This window comes from Rhopilema esculentum, chromosome 7 (assembly GCF_057945365.1).
Source record: "Rhopilema esculentum isolate cy_ngs chromosome 7, ASM5794536v1, whole genome shotgun sequence".
Lineage (NCBI taxonomy): Eukaryota > Metazoa > Cnidaria > Scyphozoa > Rhizostomeae > Rhizostomatidae > Rhopilema > Rhopilema esculentum.
In genome coordinates this window covers 2,359,813-2,382,987 of record NC_142821.1, presented here as the reverse complement: position 1 = coordinate 2,382,987, position 23,175 = coordinate 2,359,813, and the positions used below count along the sequence as shown (strand labels likewise).

At 35.5% G+C, this 23,175-nt stretch overlaps 2 protein-coding genes and 1 long non-coding RNA gene across 3 annotated transcripts in view; 1 reads left to right on the top strand and 2 right to left on the bottom strand.

The window, feature by feature from the left end:
• Positions 1 to 1,175: 1,175 nt before the first annotated feature.
• LOC135683290 (notchless protein homolog 1) overlaps positions 1,176 to 23,175 on the bottom strand; it is a 125,685-nt gene continuing 103,685 nt past the window's right edge. The window contains exons 15-18 of the mRNA XM_065198504.2: positions 17,044 to 17,103; positions 12,393 to 12,449; positions 4,567 to 4,637; positions 1,176 to 1,621 (exon numbers count right to left, since the gene is read on the bottom strand). Coding sequence (XP_065054576.1) covers positions 1,609 to 1,621; positions 4,567 to 4,637; positions 12,393 to 12,449; positions 17,044 to 17,103 — 201 coding nt within the window. The 3' untranslated portion in view covers positions 1,176 to 1,608. The remainder of the gene's footprint in view (positions 1,622 to 4,566; positions 4,638 to 12,392; positions 12,450 to 17,043; positions 17,104 to 23,175) is intronic.
• Positions 5,864 to 11,325, top strand: LOC135683292 (uncharacterized). The gene is made up of 2 exons (XR_010515768.2): positions 5,864 to 7,438; positions 9,604 to 11,325. It is a non-coding gene; the product is annotated as an uncharacterized LOC135683292 (long non-coding RNA).
• LOC148959915 (uncharacterized) lies at positions 13,001 to 15,629 on the bottom strand. Its single transcript, XM_089109255.1, has 2 exons — positions 15,224 to 15,629; positions 13,001 to 15,062 (listed from the first exon to the last, which is right to left on the bottom strand). The coding sequence occupies exons 1-2, from the start codon at positions 15,619 to 15,621 to the stop codon at positions 14,663 to 14,665; spliced, it is 798 nt and encodes a 265-aa protein (XP_088965381.1). The 5' UTR covers positions 15,622 to 15,629; the 3' UTR covers positions 13,001 to 14,662.

Genomic DNA, 23,175 nt, shown 5'->3' with positions numbered 1-23,175 from the left:
ATAGGAGTGATAGTAAAATACTTTAAATAAGTATTTTTCAAGTTAGTTATCTTGAATAATACTTTATAATACTGATGTATTTTTAAATCAACGTGATATTTTTTTAAGTTCACTTGATATACTTTTTAAGTAAATTTGATATATTTCTTAACTAACTTGATATATTTCCACTGATGCTAAGAATATTATTAATACCAAAATCCATCTACTTTTAATGATAATTAAACTTTAAATGGCTTTGTTTCTTTTTGCTACTACTCACAATTTCTTAAAGCAGCTCGATATCTACGCAGGGAGACAGAGAAGCAAAATTTCACTTCCTACACCTCAGATAAATCAAAACCTTGCCACTTTTCCGTGAGATATTTTAAGAGACTCTGTTTGACAAAAGCACAACAATCTAGTTAAACCAAAACAGAACTTCCCATCACAAGCTTTTCTTTGCAAAAGCATTTAATGTAATATATCAACATTGTTAAACTTGGGGAAAAAACTTTCATAGGAAATTCAAAAGCAGTTTTTTTTCTTAGGACCTTTGAAAAAAGTTCTTAAGTATGTTCTTCAAATGATCCTTTTGTAAATCTTTTACGGGCATAGTCAGCATGTCATATTTATCGAAGTAAAATTAATTAAATTCTGCGAGCAACAAATATCGAACAACGGACTTCTTCAACAACCGAGCAACGTAAATTGCTCCGAGACTCCGAGATAAAATTGAGTAGAGGTGGCCTAGCCAAGATTTTAGAATGACTATTGAGAGCAAATAAATGTTACCCACGATGCACTTCAACTTTGTGGTAAACAAATAAGCAGCTCAATTATACATGAAAGTACATAATAGATGTGCGTGAATTAACTTTCCCTGAAAGCAACTTCATCCTACTAAAGTTTGGGACTTTTGCTTATAAGCTCAGATAATGAAAAACTTTAAAAGATTGTGAAAAAGCAGTTTTTATAATCTATTTTCAGCAAGAAAGTTCCAATGGATTATAATGATTATTGCTACAGGAATAAACCAGTTTGATGCTAGAAGATTTATAATTAAGTCATGGCTCTGAGATGGTAAAATCTACCAACCAGTGATATTTACTCAATTGAATTTTAAGAAGGATTTAAAAATTTAAGTGAGTTAGCCATGCCACAAAGAATTCAAAATAATAAAATTGGGCAGCTCATGAGGTAGAAGAATATCTTCGCGAAACATACAAAATGTTCTTCATAAAATTTTGATACTGATGCTAGAATAATTATTACTTTCTGGTGGATCGATAGAGTCCAAAGATTATCTCTTAAAAATGATTTTAAAAAATTTACCAGCAGTAGATTTAAAAAGCTCTAATTGTCATTTTGCGGATACATTTAGTATAAGTGAAATGTTATTCAAAATCTTCTTCTGCCAGCGCATTCATTACCATACAAAGTTCTCGATGAAAAAAATTTATGCTCATGAAAGTACTTGCTGCCATTGAAGATCCTCACAAACAATTCAACTCCAAAATTCATATCCTACTGCATTACCCAAGTGGCCACGTTGTTTGCCAGATATCATGAAGCATGCTTCTACCACGGTATCAATACTTTATACTTTACTTTATACTGCAATAGGACTCAAGATCTCCATCTGAAATGAAAAATAGAAACAACCTTTATAAATCGAAATCTACAGCCCTACTTGATAACGAAATAGAAAAGGTTCCATTTAGTACAGTAATTGATGCATAGATCTGGCCCAAACTGTTTAACAATGTGTCGAAAGTATACTAATTATCAATTTACAAGTTTGACATGTGTTTTTTGCATTTCGGTAAGCAATTTTAAAAAGAGAAATAAAATTCAAAGAGGCGCAAAATATTTCAGACACTCAACATTCACAACATATAAATTGCACATATTGATTCATAACTACTAACGAAGATTACATATCCCTGTTATGAATTTTTTTTTATATCACCACAGAAATACTCGGCACCTTTCTAATTAACCATATTACAGTTTAAAAAGTAGAGACAATCACACCAAATAAAAGTAGCCAAAAGTTAGAAGTATTTCAAAGTAAGCAGTCTGATTTGAATGCTGAGCCTGTTCTTATCCCGTTCCAACTCCAATGTTGCAACATTATGCCCCATACAGAAAAAGGGAATAGTCGGTTATTTCCAAGAGAATTTTTTTAGAATCTGAATATGGAAATGTCTTAATTGTTTACCGTTTCCGATAACTAACTGCAAATTAGATTTGCAGATATCTCTTTTCCTCAAAACAGAATCACATTTCAAAGATTTTATTTCTTGAAGTATCTTCCAAAAACTCATTTCTAGCAGAGCAGGTATTGCCACACTTCATTGGTGTGCATTTTGTCGTTAAGTTCTATCGAATCTTAAGAAGAAAAAGCGATGTTTTTTGGCTATTGCTCTAACGAGAACCCTGAATTCATGAAAATGAGGCTGTGACGTTTCTTAATTTAATTTGACGTCATGATGTATACACGCTACAATCTTATGCATTGGACTCAACAAAAGGCAACGAATTACAATGACGAGCCACACCTTCTTGAAGGACTGCCAAGAAGATTGACGATGGCAATGAGTAAGTTGTTAAAAGTAAACAATAATTCTTAGAGCAGCATGAGTAATGGTGATGTCGTAGTTTACCGAACAAGGGTTTTGTTGTTTACTTTTTCTTATCATTTAAATTGTTATTGAATCAAGTCCAAATCATTCGAATGACGACCATTGCTAGTGCAACCTGTTTGATACAATGAAAATCCGGATTTGATATGAATATTACTGGGAAAATTCTAGATTTTGAGACCATCAATAGAGAAATATGCCAGTTATTGCCTATCGGCAAAATTCTGCATTGTTTTGTAACCATTTTGATGAAACTTTAAATGATAATTTCAAAAGGAAAGTTGCAAATCACATAAAAGTTCAAGTAAAAAGGATTTAACCATTGGGTTGGGTCAATGTATTCTCCCTCTTGAAGGGGTAAAAGCAGAATAAAAAAACTACCTCGGTAAGAGTCGCTTAAAAAGTTTCTAGGAAAAAATGAGCATTAATCTAAGCAGGCTGTTAGGCTGTTGGCGAATAAGAGAGTTTCCAGACATCAAGTCTCTTAGTTGAACAGAGTCAACTCTAGTAATATCGTTAATCCTCGAATTGGCCGCCCCCTCGAATAAGCCCCCACCCTAGAACTACAAATTGTCAATAAGCCCCCCCCCTCGAATAAGCCCCCACTGCTATTGTAAATTCTCGAATTGACCCCTCCATTTGATGATTTTTGCCAACTGAGGTTGCCTATGGCTAATTCGAGGATTTACAGTAGTTTCATGCAAGTATTTACTGATTGAAACCACCACTGGACTTTAAGCAGAGTGAAAATAGCTAGAATCAACCGTAAAGCAAATTCTCTGCAAAAAATTTGAGAAATGGCGCTATAAGGCTGGAAGACCTACAACAAAGCGCTAACAGGGAAAAGAGAGAAGATCAAATCAATATTGTTGATTTTAGCTTTTGATAAAGACTGGTTATAAGCAAGAGTCAAGCACAACGCATGAAGAGGTATGCGCCCCGAGGTACGCACGGGTAAAGCGTCACTAACTATATCATATGATTTCTGGAAGATAAGATGCGTTGGGGGGCAGAGTTGAAATGGTTGCCGCATTCAAGTCGAATTAATAGAGTAGGGAGCAACAGCAAAAGTGCCTCCTAGCGCCATACCTATACAAAATACATATATTACATTGCATTTAGCAGCGTTTACAACAGTGGCATTTCACAACGAACTTCAATCGCATTTAAAGGGAGTAAAAAGTGTGGAGATAAATTATTGAAGAAGGAGGGTAGTTGCCTTGCAGCAGGTATTGAATTTTCGAGGCAGGGCAGATGAGGGGGGGAGGGGAATTTGACCCCCAGAATATTCTTCTTTTTATTGTCGATGATGTTAGGGAAAGGCTCATGGGCCTATAGCTAGGCCCTAACAAGGAAAACAGTTTTAAAGGGTTTTAAAGAACAAAAAGTTTTAAAGGAACTATCTTTTGATTTTGTGCAAAATCTTGTAATACATTTCTCAGAATTTCAAAGAACCACCCTATAAGTTAAGCCCTCTAATATGAAACCTAAACCAGATTAGCTAATTTTTACAATTAATATTTGAAAGCAACGTGAGAGGAAGCGACGTTATTGTTGCCGAGCTAAGCCTTAATAAAAAAAGATTGTAAAAAAAAGTCTCACGAGTGGAAAACATGAAGCTTGAGAGCATTAATCGTTCCATATTTTACACATACTGTTACCATTTTATCATAATTAATTGCATTAAGGAGATGGCTGTGCAGGCAAACAGAGTTTTGGATCATTTATTCCCCATTCAGATCTATTATGAAAAATAGAGAATGGATGGAAAATCATTTGAGAAAGAGGGTTGGTTCTATGGCTCTTATAGTTGCAATTTTGAATGCTAGTAACTGAATTCGTCTCATATTAGAGACTGACTTAACTTTGAACTTATGTCATTAAAACTTTTATTAAACTTTTGGCACATTTTCCTTTAAACAAGAAATTAAAGACTTACATTTTGAGGACCTTGTCCTTGCCACCACTTGCAACTCTTTCGCCGTCTGGACTCCAGTCAACAGCATACACCTGTAAAGAAAAAAAATTGTTTTAATTAAAAAATAGGTAAATTATGAGAAAAAAATTAGAAAATATTGTCAGGCATGTACCGAGTTCTAAAATTCTTTGATGCTATCAATGCTAAGTGTGAGCTAGTCTATCATTTGGCTCGGCCTTAAAAGTTTTACATGTTGATGAACTCAAATATGGTACTATCTTTTGTTCTCTGTGACAGGCCCATTTTAATTGGTAGGCGAAATAGTCTAGTGACACTTAGATTGGCCTACCAGATTGAAAAGACGCTGTCCCTAGTTGACCAACTGCTCTTTGATAAAGGAAGAATCTACTTTTCATGTGGTATTCTCAAAAAATGTTATTTGGCTCGCCCAAATTTCGAAAAAGGGTGCTAGTAGTTCACACTGGTCCAAAAGCGAAGTCCTTGTCGTCCTTGTGGGGGCAGGTATCCTCCTTTATTGACGATACTTGGATAAACAGTCCTACACAGCAAAGCAGAATTTTGTGATATAGATAACTGATCGCAAACAAACTATATGATTCGGACTGCGGACTATATGTGAAGAAAGATTCAGGATAAGAAATATAAATAAGCTCTGATTTTTGAAATTTCGAAGATAACGCTGATCATGTGATCGTCAGATTGCAAGTGCGAATTATATAAAACGTTTTACAGTGGCCTCAGGTTTCTAAAAACTAATATAATCATTATTTGAATCATGCAAGCTTCATTTAAATTGATTCATTTATTGTAATTCTTAGCTTTACATTAGCAGTGTCTTGAAAGCACTGTTCCACGGGCACGGCTGTGAGCAGGAGGAAGGTTATCCAAAGATGCGGTAGTTTTGAGGAAGGCCAATAAATACTTGACAATAAAGAGGGGGGATTTCCTGTTGCGCTCAAGCTTTTCTCTTCCTCTGGCAAAACGTAAACACCAAACCATAGATGATTTTATATAAATTCCAATTCTGTAAAACTTTTGTTAAAAAGACACAAAGAAATTTATTTGGTTTGCGAATGGGACAAAATTTTACCCGGTTAGATAAGTACGTTAGATAACTAATAATAATCTTGTCGAAATAAAACTATACATTTGATAATAAAATAACGTTACTGACAGAGCAACCATCTATGTTTTTTCTACAAATGTGGCAAGGGTAAGGATTGTGGAAACCTGTTTTCCAGTAAAGGGGGAAATAGTTACAGGACAATCAACCCTTTTCGACGCAAATATATTTTACCTACCTATTTACTGTCTAGACCCTAGTTAAACTTTTCAGATTTGTTTCGAAAGTGGAAATAAATTTTTATTCCAAAATTTTAATTTGCATCTGAATTAACATTGTTGGCAAAATTCTTCTCTACAAGAAACTGGCAATAAGGAACTACAAATAAAATGTATAGGAGCATGAACGTTGCATATATGAGGGGAGAGGGCATGATGGTCGTTTTGGCAAAGTGAATCCCGAAGAACCAAGGCGTCATGGGAGATATTCGTCTAGAAAATATCGAGCAAATAAGCATATATATATATAGTCTGCAAAACCACCCACTACAACAACTATACGGCCTAAAACTGTGTTTGAAATTTCAAAGCAATGAAAGTTGTAACTGGAATGGTAAGCAGAGGTCACTTGATATTTAAACCATTTGCCATTTCCAAGATTACAGTTCTGCCAGCACAAGGTATGGCACCATCACGACGGATTTGAGATGTGGAAGGGAGGGAGAAACCCTGCTAAAAACTACAACTACTTCTAGTTCTAGGTCTTGAAATCCCGTTGTCAAGTTTCTCAAAGTGGATGTGTTGCTGAGTGCCGAAAAAGGGAAAGCGACGAAGGAGATCGAAAGGCTCTTGCGCAACCAGCATGTCTTGCAACTATATTTTTCAAAACCGGCGGAGTATCGTTCTGCATGAAAATATCGTACGAGTATCGTACAACAATCAACTTCTCAGGAGAGCTGCCGCTAAGCATGCCGGTTACGCAAGAGCTTTTATGGTACGATTCCGATACGATGGCATCATGGCAGCGCATATATAAATATATTCACTGAGTTACCGCTGACACAATGTCAGCAATGTTAGCAATGTAAACTTTTATATTGACACAAAAACATCAAAAAATATATTGCGACCTGAATTTTGGGTTTTTTTTAATTGCCAAAGCACTAAAATCTGACCACTAAAACAGACCAGAACAGTTATATCATTTCTAAAAAATTTTTACCCACTTGGGAACAGTCCACTGTTATTCACAAAATTGTGGACGATCCAGAAATGGCACGTACGCATGTCACAAGGGACACGAAGAACAATCTAATGGTGTAAAAGCCGGAACAATACTACATGCCGCCTTGAAAGAAACAAGTTTTATTGAAATTACATAACCAGCTTTCATGACCACAAAACCATTGTTCCGCTAATATTTGATAGCACCTGATTGTTTGAGCAACACAATAAGCATTATTATGTTGACGGCCCTATAGTTAGCCGTACCGAGAAAGGCTAATTCAAGGACTGTAATAAATCTTTGGCTATCGTATGGTCGCGCTAGTTTGTTGCAGCGCGGCTGTTGATACCATATTGAAAGGCCAAGGTTTTGTCCGCTGGCGTTGGTGACGCAGTTAGGCAAAATCAATTGAAAGCCGGAAAGAAAGGGGTGGTGCAGTGAGGTAATCGTTTTTACTGCATATAAGAGCTGTTGGCAACATCGCCCGACGCCCATAGAGAAAATCAAAACAGTAAAGATCGGAGAATATTTGAAGAGGCGCTTGCAGAGTGATTTGCATCTCTTGCAGATTATTGCAACAAAATGGTAAGTAATATTATCTTTGATTATAATTTTAATAGTAATATTGTTTTAAAACTATCTGGTTGCATAAGTTTTATACGCGAATTCTCCTGGAAATGATCAGGCTACCATTTATATTTATCGGTAATAATTCCCTTATCCTCTTAAAAGCCAAAGATTACACTTCTGCCTCATCATTTGGTACTTCTAGAAAAATATGTCAAGATTATCATCACGAACAAATTTTCTATCCATCGAACGATATTGTAATTACAGACGAGATATCGTTAACACGATAATTACAGTATTTGATCACAAAGGACAGCATTTCCATTTTTCGCCCAATATCTCACGATCACAGGTGCATCATATAATTCCGCATGGAGAAAGGAAATGGGAAATATTTTAATGGTCGGCTAAGTTCTAGACTAGTAATGCTTAGCTAAGATTCTATCATCAATTTCTCTTTACCAAATATATTTTCAGAAATTTTCTTATTGAGCCGGTAAAGTCAACTAAAAGGCAATAGAATAAACTTTCGTTTTCTAGAAGGCATCACATTTCGACACCATCGTAATCATTAAGTCATCATAAACTAACGACGATAATAATCATTCATTCTGACCAAAGACGACATCCGGTTGCATCAAAATCACAGGTCACTTTCCATATGCAAAAGTTTGATTGAAATCACCACAATCATAGCAAATCAATCACTTATAACGAACATAATCAGCACCATGAAAAGAGAAACAATGATCAAGATCACGAATCGCCACTCGACATCCGGTTACATCACAATCACTGGTCATCTTGCATATGCACAGGGTTTGATTGAATCACCATGATCAGAGCCAATCAATCACTGATTACTAACATAATCAGCACCAGCAAAATCAATGATCAAGACCACGGATCGCCAGAACAGACTAACTAACGCGATCAAAACCAACTCAGTCTAAAATCATTGTCGAGCAGCCGCAATACCTAGAATATTAGCAAGTTAACAAAATCACAAACACCTAATCAGCTAAACTTGCCTAGTCTTTTGAAACTAAGGACTTTTCTATCCCATTCTTACATTCTTGTTGATCAAACAAGCTCCCAATTTTTTGCAATTAAAATACACTACTTTATTTACAAATATTATTAATAACGCTCAATAATTCTTTTTTTCGTATTTCCATTTGAATACAGAGAGATTCGTATCTAAATCAATACTTGCTTGAATATCTTCTATTAAAGGCACTTCTCATTAAATATTAAATGCAGATACCTGCTCCATCAATCAAATGCGTAATTAGCAGATGAAATCGGAACCGTTTCTGAATTGAAAAACGATTCGAAAAATTTCCCACCGATTATACCTTTAATTATTAATTTAACAAGTTCTATTATTGCAAGGAGTGAGAAAAGTTTTTGCTGTTTATTTTTTCTTGCAACTGAGTTGTGGGAAACAGGTTTTACAAGTGATGGCAAGTTTAATTTAACGCTAACAAGTGCTGTTACTGGGAACCTAAAGCTTCGAAACTTTAGACTGTGTTCTTTTCGAAAACCTGTGAAACTAGGCTATACTTTGAGGGTAGGGAGAGTATTAGCAACCAAAGGGATATAACGATACTTAATCATCCCACTGATTTTGCTTCAGTTTATGAAAAGTGCGAGGTCACAGTTGATGAAAAGTGCTTCAGTTTATGAAAAGTGCGAGGTCACAGTTGATGAAAAGTTCTTCAGTTTATGAAAAGTGCGAGGTCATGGTACGCCTGTTCCCACTTTTTGGGCAGCCACTGTGATCTGTACTAGATCTCTCTTCAAGAAAATTTGGCATACGCATCTCAGCTCTCAAAAGAAATAAAAAATAATCAGGAAAAGGGGCAACCATCGATATGAAATCCAGAAAGTTTTAACTCCATCGCTAAACACTAGCTTTAAACGGTACTGCTTTGAGCTGCTGTAATAAATCAAATTGCATCCCACCACTCAAAAGATTTTGAAGTTTCGAATTTCATAGAAACATCGGAGCAAATACACCCGTAAAGGAGTGTTCCCATACCTACTTACATAGCATACCTTTTACCAGCTTTCTTAATGCCTGAAAGCAAAAATGCTTGGCTTTTTGTAGATTAACATTTACAAATAGTGGATTTTTTTCTCTGAATTAAAGTGAGGATTTTGTGTTTTTTTTACAGAAAGACTGTGCAGCGGTAGTATACAAGACACACAACCCAAAGCAGCTCTTTGTCGGCTGTTTTCCAGATGCTGCAAAATCAAAAGATCTTAGAGAATTCTTTAGCAAGTTTGGCAGCGTTACAGATGCCAAGTTTCTGTTCAACAAAAGTGGCGAAGCAGTTCCCTTTGGGTTCCTTTGTATGATAGAAAATGAAAGCACGGAGAGTGTGTTAGAGAGAATTAAAACAGAGCTACAGGAAATGCAAGTTAACATTGGTCCATATGTGAACAGAACTAGAAAGGATTCTAATGGCATGCTAGGATTTTGAGAGCGTCAGTCCAAGAAGGTGTAGGAACAAGAACAAATAAGCAACCTACACTGGTGGAAAAAGTCTACAGCATTTCTCGTATCTCAAGATGTTTTCGAGAGCATCTCAGCGTCCGAATTCTAACAATCTGCTCAAATCAGGCTGGAGAACACATAATGAACCATCTGGAATTGATCGTTTGGATCTGTCCACACCAACATCATTCCGCCGACATTTCCAGCAACAACAACATATTGTGCAAAAAAGGGACAAAAAATGGCGTTTTGTTGGGTTGGATCTAGAGGCGCTCTGAGCCAGTTTGTGTAAAGGGGTAAAATTTAAGATGTACTAGAAGCGTATTTCCCTACAAAGGCATTAACTCTGCTCTCAATACCCTTAGTTGACTTTCGAATGTTGCTTCCTTATGCCAGCCTTGTGGGGACATACAATCTTAGGAGTTTACTGTTACAGTTGCGGTGTCGTAGAAGTATTTTTATCGACATTGAGGTTAGGTGAGCTACGGATCATAATCTTATTCAACTCGCTGCATTTCTATTTTAAGTTATGTAGCAAAAGGCTTCTGCCACATGAGATAGCGCCCGGTAGCGTGAAATAATTTGCTAGACATCAAGAAACTTTTATAAGAAAAAAATCTTCTAATTTTGGAAAAGTGAAGAAGTTAATCGCCTCTAATCGTTGTTAGCCACAAGTGAATCAAGTTTATGTTAACTTACTTAATAAAAATCTATGAAAAACCTTCAAGGACGTGCTTATTACAGTCTAAAAGGTTAATATTTAAGCTTTGGCAATTTAAGAATACAAAACCAATCACGAGTTTTGTCGAAGGGTACACAACCCGAAGAAGACAGTAAAATGAGAGGCTGCTTCATGATGGCACCTTTTCAGGTAAATCGTTCGACATGTTCCCATCCGAGGAACACAAAGTGACGAGTACTCAGATTTGCCTAAGTAAAAGGTTCAGGGTATCATTACTGTCTTTGGATTCCATCATAGGGTTAGAGATATATATATTTCAAGTGACAGTGACGTCATGGCAATATCTTGCAGCTAAATTACGTTTGTGTTTCTTGATAGCTTCAGTAATATGTTTGGCACGCAAACCCCCTCTACACTTAATTATATAATTCTATAGGTTAATATTTATAATGCACAACCGTGTTGGCATCGTTGATCAGATGCTGAGGTTTAAATAACACTCTTCTCGTTCAATAACACCCATTCTAATCATTCGTTGATCATTATTTGACCCGCTCAAAGCATACTTTCAAAACTCTAGATGTATATAAATTGTTTTAGGTTATATGCGGTGAATGTATAGTAAAAATCGAAGTGTTTATAAATGATTTTTTCCATTGTAAATAAATAGAGCCTTGTCAAAGGATTTTCAATGAAAACAATTTGTTTAATCTGAAAGAGTTGTTTTAATTCTGACATCTTCCTGCATAAATAATGCGATAAACTTGAGTTCTATCAGCTGCAAGCAAAAGTATGACTAGCTCTGATTAGGTTGCCTTCTCTGTTTGATTATTGCAAAAATTCTGTCAACCTCATCATAAAATGTACGTTAATATTTAATAAACATAGTTACCCAACAAATAATTAAATAATAAACATAGTTGAGTTTCAAATAGACTGTTTTACAAAACTGATTTTAAAGCTGAATATTGGGGTGCATTGTAGAAATTTTCAAAGGCAAGCAATATTTTACTCGCCAACTGCACCAAATCTAGATGATTTTACTAATTGGTATCGCCACGGGGTGGACTTTTTCCTAGTTTCCCTAGAAATTGGTTTTGTAATATATCGAAATTCATTGAAAGCCTTGGGGGAAAGGGGCTGATCGGATCAATTTTTGTTCTTGCAAAAAGGCCCCCGTTACGAAAAAGGTTGCTTGAGAAAGTTGCTTGTCCTGAAGCTTCGAAATAGGTCAAAAATGCATTTTCAACCTTTTCCGAGAGTCTGCAGGGTGGGGCCGAGAAAATTTCTTTGTCCACCCTAGTTTTTTCGAGCTGGCGACGCAACTGATCTTACTATGTCCCAAACTTGTGAAGTACACGAAAGTGCCAATTTATTTTTATCATTTTCCCCATTTTAACGAAGGCGAATGCTAGCTCCTTCCCTTCTTTCCATAGAAAATCTAAGTTGAAAATTCTTTCCACTCATGCTTTGACTAGCACGTGTGAAAAATGAACCCTCGCCATGAAAATGAGAAACGTTTTAATGAAAAATGGAACCAAACTGAAGTTAAGCGACAGAAGTGACCGAATGGACCCCATACTTTAATACTGACTTAGTCACAATACAGCTCGTATATCTGACACCGCAACATGATTAGCTTTCGAATTACGCTGAGCGCCTATAAACCGGGCCTACTTAGAAAGTTTTGAGACTTAGAAGGACTGTGGAATGCGTTATATTATCGTTAAGCAGAAAAAACCAAGATGAGAGCGTTTGGATTAAACGAAAGTACAAGATCAAACCTCGTCGGCATGACCAGGCAGATCAAATAACAGCTTCTTGGTCTTGACATCCCAAACCTTGAAAAAAACGGAAATTAAAAACTGACTGGTTAAATCTTATTGGATAATATAATTATGTGGGGGGGGGGGTGAAAGGGGGGTATTGAAATACGAAAAAACGCCTACTTTTAGTGAACAAATACGAAAATCCGCTAATTTTTCTGGCGAAATACAAAATCCGTCAAGTTAATGTGTTATTTATACTAATAGTCACGATATCATGATATGTTTTGTTATTGATCCTCACAGCTCTTCCACATCGAGTGGAAACTCCGACCAGAAACGTTGTGTCGAGCTCAGAATTTGTTGCATCATCATCTTCGTCGTCAGTACTTGAATCATACTCGAGTTCAATTTCATCAACTTCGTTTCCAATGCTGTCAATTTCCCCTGCAACAACCACTGTATTTTTGTGATTTGCAAAGTTAGCTTTCTCTGTGATGACTAGCTTTCTTTGATAGATCATTTCTGGCATGGTGCCATGTTTTGTCATGGTCGTTTCTTGACGAGTTGTCCTCTGACGCACAGCAGCGCCATACGTGCAAGCGTAACTTCGCATTTAACCGAGCGACTTTTCATCCATGTTCATTTGAGGTAGTGGGGAAACCAAAGGTAGGGCTGATGAATGAATACCATGCTCTGGCTTTGGATACCATGAGGCTTTTTCACTTGTGTAATAGTAAAAGGATGATGATGACAAGCGCTTGATACTTTCTTTGACGGTATTGCCAAAATCCCTACAGTATTCTTGTTATGATAGTAGTAAGTGTTTAGTATGGCTTGTTGAATGTAGATGTTCCACATCTAACGTCATGCAGCTGAGAAGATTCGTGCCTACAATTCCAAGAGATGACATTATAGAATCCAACCTCTGCAAACCCCAAGCTAGAATATCTACTGACTTGATTGTAGCCGCAGAAACCATCCCCTGTGGTCCATTTAGGATACTTGGTAAACGTTCTGTAGAACGAACTGTTCTTTCGAAGTCTATAAGAACTTGCTTGCACTGTTGAACTTTGTTGGATGCTTCTGACAGTGTCATGTTTGAGCATGACTCTCCTTTCTTATGGACAGAAAAAACATCGTAAAGCTTGCCAATAGCGTCAAGTAATTTTGCAGTCTCATTAAGAGGTGTTTTCAGCTTCACAGAATTTGACTGGGCATCGCAAGCATATACCACAGTATCAAATTATACACAGATGCCAATGGGCTGTTTGAATTGACACTGCTTAGCTGGCCCATCTTGGCAGCCCTCTACTTTGCTGCCAGCGAAAAGTTTGATTTCGTCATCATGATCAATCTCTAAAATGCTCGACTGACTCCGATCACTGAATAGTGCCCCATTCTTGTATGGTGCCAAGATACAGTTACAGTTCTTAGCATAATAGACTACTTTGTGGAAGTGAGTTGTAAGGTTAACAACGCTAATCCCTTCCTTGTGGGCCACATAGATATTTTGGTCGTTGACACACATACTTGAAACCGATTGATGCTGCTGGCACAAATACCGTATCCATCGTACTTCAAACAAGCTGATCCCACTTTCTTTGAGCTCAGGTCAGCAAAAATGCACAGCTCCTCGTCCACCATGGCAATAGCTTGAACATGATTACAAGTATCATCATTTGGGACGTTTATCTGTTCATTATTATAGCCTTTAAATTAATACTTTTCTTCTTTTCTCTTCAAACGTTTCTTTGCCTTTTCACGAACCTCACGAACCAATGTTCCAGTTAGGTGGAAGTGAAACCGTTCTTCAAGACACCTCTGGCGTTCCTTTGTGGTTATTTTGCTTGCAACCAACTTCAATTTGTTATCCTCGAGTCCTCGAGCTCAGATAAAAGAACTGGCCCATCACACGAGCTTAAAAATGCTACACCCCCTTTGCAATGCACCTGATTAGATGGCAAATTTTTGGCGATAACAGTAATTTTGTCAACTGGGCTGTGCAAGCGTGCATGATACAATGTGGATGAACCAAGCTTGTTGTCCCACGAGAGGAAAACCAGCCAGCCATAGCTTGGCACTGAGACACTAATCGGTGATGGGTACATACCTAATCTGTTGTCAGTCGTAAACTAATCGAGCTCTGGAATTATTGTATGACATACATATCCCATCTTTGATAAAAATGAGGTGAGTGAATGGCTACACAAGGTCAAAACAGCAGATGGATCCTGGCGATCTTTATTTTTTACATGATCGTTTTTGGGGATATGCTTTCTTATTTCCTACATAGTTCTTGGACTGGATCGGTTACGCAACGTGCGCAACAATGCAATGTTCCCTTTTTCACTACCTAGCTTCAGCCACCAGTTAGCATAGGAACCCTTCAAGCTTTTTCTGACATGTGGGCAATCTGGCAGAACCGTTAAAAGTGTTGCGCTGGAATCTTTTTCTTCTTTTTCAATACTGTTTTTAATCTGTTCAAAAGCAACTTTATTGCCTGTCTCACAGTCAGCTGTTAGGACCAGGAGAGCTCTTCTGACACAAATTTGTTTTTGTTCGAGGCAGGAGTTGCATGCTCGCAGCAATGCATGGTGGCTTACTTGACCTTTATCATGACATTCAGAACACACATCCTTCGATTCATAACAGGCTTGACAAAAACTGGTACAACGCTCATAACAAGTTTATGAAATGTTTGGCAGGTGGTGCAGCTTTCTGACAGGATTCGCAAGTCTGTATGATCTTCAGCTGTTCAAGAAACAAATTTTCACACGATTCTGCTGTCTTTCCAGCTTTACCAGAGTACTCAACAGCAACTGGTTGACTGCACTTATAGTCTAAGCTAGTAAACAGCTGTAACAATAGCTTCAGTAACTAGATTTTCCTTCAAAAAATCAGCATCGGGACTAGGGTTGTTTCTAACGTAATCAATGTCAATGTTAAAAGCCAGACCAACGTTTACTTTCAAGCGCTCGTCAAATTCGATTGCAGGTTTCAGACTCGTCCCATCATTTCCCATGGCACATGGGTACACTGTTAAGAAATTTGTTTCAACCATGGTTAGAGATTCAAAGTTTTTCATTAGTTCAAGTTTTCCAAGGTAGAGAGGTTTCCAAACTCCAGGCTCGTTAGTATGGCCGGCTTGCCTTTTGAGACATGTTCTATATGAAGGACCATCAAGATTCATGTGCTTCTCCTTCTCTGTATCTATGTGACTTCCTCTGCCTTCATTGAAACTCATAGGACCTCTAATGACCCACCTAGATATGTAATTGTGTTAAAAAATTCGATTACATCCTTATCATATTTATGAAAAGGGTCATAGTGAATTTCAATGACATCATTTAAGAATTTTTATAGGATCCTAGATTTGTCAATATCTCCTCTGCGGATCAGGTCATTAAGTTTAATGCAAACAGGATCCGCTGTTTCAACACCAAAGAGTAACGAAGAACTATTTTCGTTGTCAAAATCAGAATCAGGTTCGGAATCGCCATGTTCATGAGGTGATGATTCGCTACTTTCATAGTCCAATTCGTCAGCTTCAACTGCATAGTCCAATTCGTCAGCTTCATCAGTCTCTAATGGAATATCGCTATCACTTTCAACGTTGCTCCAACTTTCTCCAAAGTTTCTAAAATGTTGAATTATTTGCGTTATTGGTTCCTGTACACAACGGTTATTTTGAAAGATGATGCGATCAAATGGATCAGCCTTGCCCACGGTAGCCATTTTGGCTTTGGCACGTTGAAACAGTGGATGAAACGGAAAAATATCTCCTCCTCAGATCAGTTACATCATGCTACGCAGCCTTTTCACTGTCCGCACGAGGCAGAAAGGATCCAAAAATCCGTTGAAGATGACTGTGAAGTCCGAAATACGTCGTAGAATATCGGAAGAAAACAAAATACGAAAATCCGTTCTGCCAAGCTGATAAATACAAAATCCGCTCCTTGAAATTAACGAAATACCCCGATCCGTTAAGCCTTTAACCCCCTACAATTATTTAGAAAAGTAAAAGAAATACTAGATTGAAAACGGCCAATGGAAGTTCATGTATTTAAAAGAGGATACATTCTACATGCTGTGGGCCACGAATCGACGAAAAGTGGTCGTGAAAAGAAACTCAAAAGATTTGTTAGTTTTATTTCAACACTGCTACAGAAAATTTCTTCATACCAAAAATTTCGCTTATTTCACAGAAATATTGGTAAAGATTGTGTCTGTGCGAAAACAACTTCAAATGAGCCCCTTGAAGAGGAGACCAGACCCCCGCCCCGAATAAGCGCCTCCCCCTAAAGGCTGACTTTTGAATAATTGCTCTTTCGCTAAAATACTGTTTGAGTGGTTGATTCTGATGATGATAGTGAAAGTGTGATTATAATTGATGTTGTTTTTCTTTTAGTTCACACCTGTTGCCTAAAACTTAAGATTAACTACTTCTCGAAGCTATCTATACAACGTTTCGCGAGTTTATTACCCTTTGGTTTATATTTCATCACAATCCGGATTACATAATACGCTGCTTATTACATAATTATCCTTCCTTGATTATAAGGCAGTTTTACATTCTGAAACAAGCAGGGTTATTTGTAAGAAAGGCAAAGAAATTACAAAACGATAAGAAAATGTTGGAAACAGAAATCATTATGGGGTTGTGTACCTTCAATGTGCTGTCTGCACTGCCACTGCATACGAGTCTGCTGTCAGCCGACCACGTGATCTGAAAAGAAGAAAAACGAGTCATTAATTCACATAAACAATGTTTTCGTGATCATCTTGAAAGATCATCGTTTCACATTTCACCCTATCTACAACTGAAGTTAAGGTGACAAGGAACGATGACAAAAAAATACTTCTTGGTTTGAAAAATAATGGGAAAAAATGATTCACTTTTTTTAATGAAGCTTACCAACTGATTATCACCGCCCCTATTTGAAATAGCAGCCTAATGTCGAAATTTTAATGAGACAAAAAAAAGCTCTATCGGAAGATTTAGATTTTTTTTGGGGGGGAAGGGAGAGGAAGACAAATCGCAGGGTAACAATTAAAAGATGGGGTTAAAATATCTCAAGTTGATGCTTATAAACGAAAAAAATTTTCTATCCAAATCTTAGAGAGAGAAAAAGGCTAAGATGGACACATTGTTTTTGCAAGTGGTAGAGCAAAGTAATAAGAGAAAAAAACAACATAAAAGAAAAAGCTATATTAGAACTAAAAAAATTGCAAACTGAATCGATTTCAATAGAGTTACTGGGGCAGACTATTCGTCAAAGTTTAAAGTCTATATAACTCTAAAGATATATTCAAGTAAAAAAATTAAATTTGAATAGGCGGATTCACGATAACAGCAACATAAAAATTTCATAACATAGCAGCAAATATGCAGCATAAAGTAATCATTAATCAATCTTACGTCACAAACAAAAATATGCATATAAAAGCCAATGTCATTGAAAAGTTTGCCAGACGCAGAAAGATTCTTCAAAAGATGGAGACCAATCAGCCGGGGAAAGGCATTGCAGAGAATTAAATGCCAGGAACAACATAAGAAGAAAAAGTGTACAACGACTATGGATGGTATTGGTAGGTGTTAAAAATTACTTGAAGAGAAAACTATCTTCATAAGAAATCTAAAATACAATAGAAGAAATGAAATTAATTCATCGACAGAAAAACTTGAACAGTACATTGAGTAAGATTCGGATCGGGAATCGAACCGAAATTGGAAAAGTGAAAAGTGAAAAATTTATAAAAGTGAAAGAAGCATCGTTTACTTATAGATATATGAAGTTTTGATTGTTACGGAAGCTGAAGATGGAAATAGTTTATAAAATGGATGGAATATCGTTTACTTATACAAACATAGAGTTTTGATCGCTAAGGAAGCTGAAGATGGAAAAATTTCATATAATGGATGGAATATCATTTACTTATACATATATGAAGTTTCGATCGTTACAAAAGCTGAAGTTGGAAAAATATCATAGAATGGATGGAATATCGTTTACTTATACATATATGAAGTTTGGATCAAAACAAAAGCTGAAGTTGGAAAAATTTCATGGAAAGGATGGAATATCGTTTACTTATAAATATATGGAGTTTTGATAGTTACAAAAGCTGAAGTTGGAAAAATTTCATGGAATGGATGGAATATCGTTTACTTATAGATATATGGCGTTTTGATCGTTACAAAAGCTGAAGTTGGAAAAATTTTATACAATGGATGGAATATCGTTTACTTATACATATATGGAGCTTTGTTTGTTACAAAAGCTGAAGTTGGAAAAATTTCATGGAATGGATGGAATATCGTTTACTTATAGATATATGGCGTTTTGATCGTTACAAAAGCTGAAGTTGGAAAAATTTCATGGAATGGATGGAATATCGTTTACTTATACATATATGGAGCTTCGATAGTTACAAAAGCTGAAGTTGGAAAAATATCATGGAATGGATGGAATATCGTTTACTTATAGATATATGGCGTTTTGATCGTTACAAAAGCTGAAGTTGGAAAAATTTTATACAATGGATGGAATATCGTTTACTTATACATATATGGAGCTTTGTTTGTTACAAAAGCTGAAGTTGGAAAAATTTCATGGAATGGATGGAATATCGTTTACTTATACATATATGGAGTTTTGATCGTTACAAAAGCTGAAGTTAGAAAACTTTCATTGGATGGATGGAATATCGTTAACTTATACATATATGGAGTTTTGATCGTTACAAAAGATGAAGTTGGAAAAATTTCATATAATGGATGGAATGTCGTTTACTTATACATATTTGAAGTTCTGATCGTTACAAAAGCTGAAGTTGGAAAAATTTCATTGGATGGATGGAATATCGTTTACTTATACATATTTGGAGTTTGAATCGTAAAGCAAGCTGAAGTTGGAAAAATATCATAGAATGGATGGAATATCGTTTACTTATACAAATGTGGAATTTTGATCGTTACAAAAGCTGAAGTTGGAAAAATTTCATACAATGAGAGGGAATATCGTTTACTTATAGATATATGGAGCTTTGATCGTTACAAAAGCTGAAATTGGAAAAATTTCATGGAATGGATGGAATATCGTTTACTTATACATATATGGAGCTTTGATCGTTACAAAACCTGAAGTTGGAAAACTTTCATTGGATGGATGGAATATCGTTAACTTCCACATATTTCGAGTTTGAAGCGTAAAGCAAGCTGAAGTTGGAAAAATATCATAGAATGGCTTGAATAGCGTTTACTTATACTTTCCTGGAGTTTTGATCGTTACAAAAGCTGAAGTTGGAAAAATTTCATGGAATGGATGGAATATCGTTTACTTATAGATATATGGCGTTTTGATCGTTACAAAAGCTGAAGTTGGAAAAATTTCATGGAATGGATGGAATATCGTTTACTTATACATATATGGAGCTTCGATAGTTACAAAAGCTGAAGTTGGAAAAATATCATGGAATGGATGGAATATCGTTTACTTATAGATATATGGCGTTTTGATCGTTACAAAAGCTGAAGTTGGAAAAATTTTATACAATGGATGGAATATCGTTTACTTATACATATATGGAGCTTTGTTTGTTACAAAAGCTGAAGTTGGAAAAATTTCATGGAATGGATGGAATATCGTTTACTTATACATATATGGAGTTTTGATCGTTACAAAAGCTGAAGTTAGAAAACTTTCATTGGATGGATGGAATATCGTTAACTTATACATATATGGAGTTTTGATCGTTACAAAAGATGAAGTTGGAAAAATTTCATATAATGGATGGAATGTCGTTTACTTATACATATTTGAAGTTCTGATCGTTACAAAAGCTGAAGTTGGAAAAATTTCATTGGATGGATGGAATATCGTTTACTTATACATATTTGGAGTTTGAATCGTAAAGCAAGCTGAAGTTGGAAAAATATCATAGAATGGATGGAATATCGTTTACTTATACAAATGTGGAATTTTGATCGTTACAAAAGCTGAAGTTGGAAAAATTTCATACAATGAGAGGGAATATCGTTTACTTATAGATATATGGAGCTTTGATCGTTACAAAAGCTGAAATTGGAAAAATTTCATGGAATGGATGGAATATCGTTTACTTATACATATATGGAGCTTTGATCGTTACAAAACCTGAAGTTGGAAAACTTTCATTGGATGGATGGAATATCGTTAACTTCCACATATTTCGAGTTTGAAGCGTAAAGCAAGCTGAAGTTGGAAAAATATCATAGAATGGCTTGAATAGCGTTTACTTATACTTTCCTGGAGTTTTGATCGTTACAAAAGCTGAAGTTGGTAAAATTTCATTGGATGGATGGAATATCGTTAACTAATACATGTATGGAGTTTTGATCGTTACAAAAGCTGAAGTTGGTAAAATTGCATGGAATGGATGGAATATCGTTTACTTATAATTATATGGAGTTTTGATCGTTACAAAAGCTGAAGTTGGTAAAATTGCATGGAATGGATGGAATATCATTTACTTTTAAATATATGGAGTTTTGATCGTTACAAAAGCTGAATTTGGAAAAATTTCAAAAAATGGATGGAATATCGTTAACTTATACATATATGGAGCTTTGTTTGTTACAAAAGCTGAAGTTGGAAAAATTTCATGGAATGGATGGAATATCGTTTACTTATACATATATGGAGTTTTGATCGTTACAAAAGCTGAAGTTAGAAAACTTTCATTGGATGGATGGAATATCGTTAACTTATACATATATGGAGTTTTGATCGTTACAAAAGATGAAGTTGGAAAAATTTCATATAATGGATGGAATGTCGTTTACTTATACATATTTGAAGTTCTGATCGTTACAAAAGCTGAAGTTGAAAAAATTTCATTGGATGGATGGAATATCGTTTACTTATACATATTTGGAGTTTGAATCGTAAAGCAAGCTGAAGTTGGAAAAATATCATAGAATGGATGGAATATCGTTTACTTATACATATCTGGAATTTTGATCGCTATGAAAGCTGAAGTTGGAAAAATTTCATTGGATGGATGGAATATCGTTTACTTATACATATTTGGAGTTTGAATCGTAAAGCAAGCTGAAGTTGGAAAAATATCATAGAATGGATGGAATATCGTTTACTTATACATATATGGAGCTTTGATCGTTACAAAAGCTGAAGTTGGAAAACTTTCATTGGATGGATGGAATATCGTTAACTAATACATATATGGAGTTTTGATCGTTACAAAAGCTGAAGTTGGTAAAATTGCATGGAATGGATGGAATATCGTTTACTTATACATACGTGGAGTTTTGATCGTTACAAAAGCTGAAGATGGAAAAACTTCATATTATGGATGGAATATCTTTTACTTATACATATATAGAGTTTTGATCGTTACAAAAGCTGAAGTTGGAAAAATTTCATTGGATGGATGGAATATCGTTTACTTATACATACGTGGAGTTTTGATCGTTACAAAAGCTGAAGATGGAAAAACTTCATATTATGGATGGAATATCTTTTACTTATACATATATAGAGTTTTGATCGTTACAAAAGCTGAAGTTGGAAAAATTTCATTGGATGGATGGAATATCGTTTACTTATAAATATATGGAGTTTTGATAGTTACAAAAGCTGAAGTTGGAAAAATTTCATGGAATGGATGGAATATCGTTTACTTATAGATATATGGCGTTTTGATCGTTACAAAAGCTGAAGTTGGAAAAATTTCATGGAATGGATGGAATATCGTTTACTTATACATATATGGAGCTTCGATAGTTACAAAAGCTGAAGTTGGAAAAATATCATGGAATGGATGGAATATCGTTGACTTATAGATATATGGCGTTTTGATCGTTACAAAAGCTGAAGTTGGAAAAATTTCATGGAATGGATGGAATATCGTTTACTTATACATATATGGAGCTTCGATAGTTACAAAAGCTGAAGTTGGAAAAATATCATGGAATGGATGGAATATCGTTGACTTATAGATATATGGCGTTTTGATCGTTACAAAAGCTGAAGTTGGAAAAATTTCATGGAATGGATGGAATATCGTTTACTTATAGATATATGGCGTTTTGATCGTTACAAAAGCTGAAGTTGGAAAAATTTCATGGAATGGATGGAATATCGTTTACTTATACATATATGGAGCTTCGATAGTTACAAAAGCTGAAGTTGGAAAAATATCATGGAATGGATGGAATATCGTTGACTTATAGATATATGGCGTTTTGATCGTTACAAAAGCTGAAGTTGGAAAAATTTTATACAATGGATGGAATATCGTTTACTTATACATATATGGAGCTTTGTTTGTTACAAAAGCTGAAGTTGGAAAAATTTCATGGAATGGATGGAATATCGTTTACTTATACATATATGGAGTTTTGATCGTTACAAAAGCTGAAGTTAGAAAACTTTCATTGGATGGATGGAATATCGTTAACTTATACATATATGGAGTTTTGATCGTTACAAAAGATGAAGTTGGAAAAATTTCATATAATGGATGGAATGTCGTTTACTTATACATATTTGAAGTTCTGATCGTTACAAAAGCTGAAGTTGGAAAAATTTCATTGGATGGATGGAATATCGTTTACTTATACATATTTGGAGTTTGAATCGTAAAGCAAGCTGAAGTTGGAAAAATATCATAGAATGGATGGAATATCGTTTACTTATACAAATGTGGAATTTTGATCGTTACAAAAGCTGAAGTTGGAAAAATTTCATACAATGAGAGGGAATATCGTTTACTTATAGATATATGGAGCTTTGAT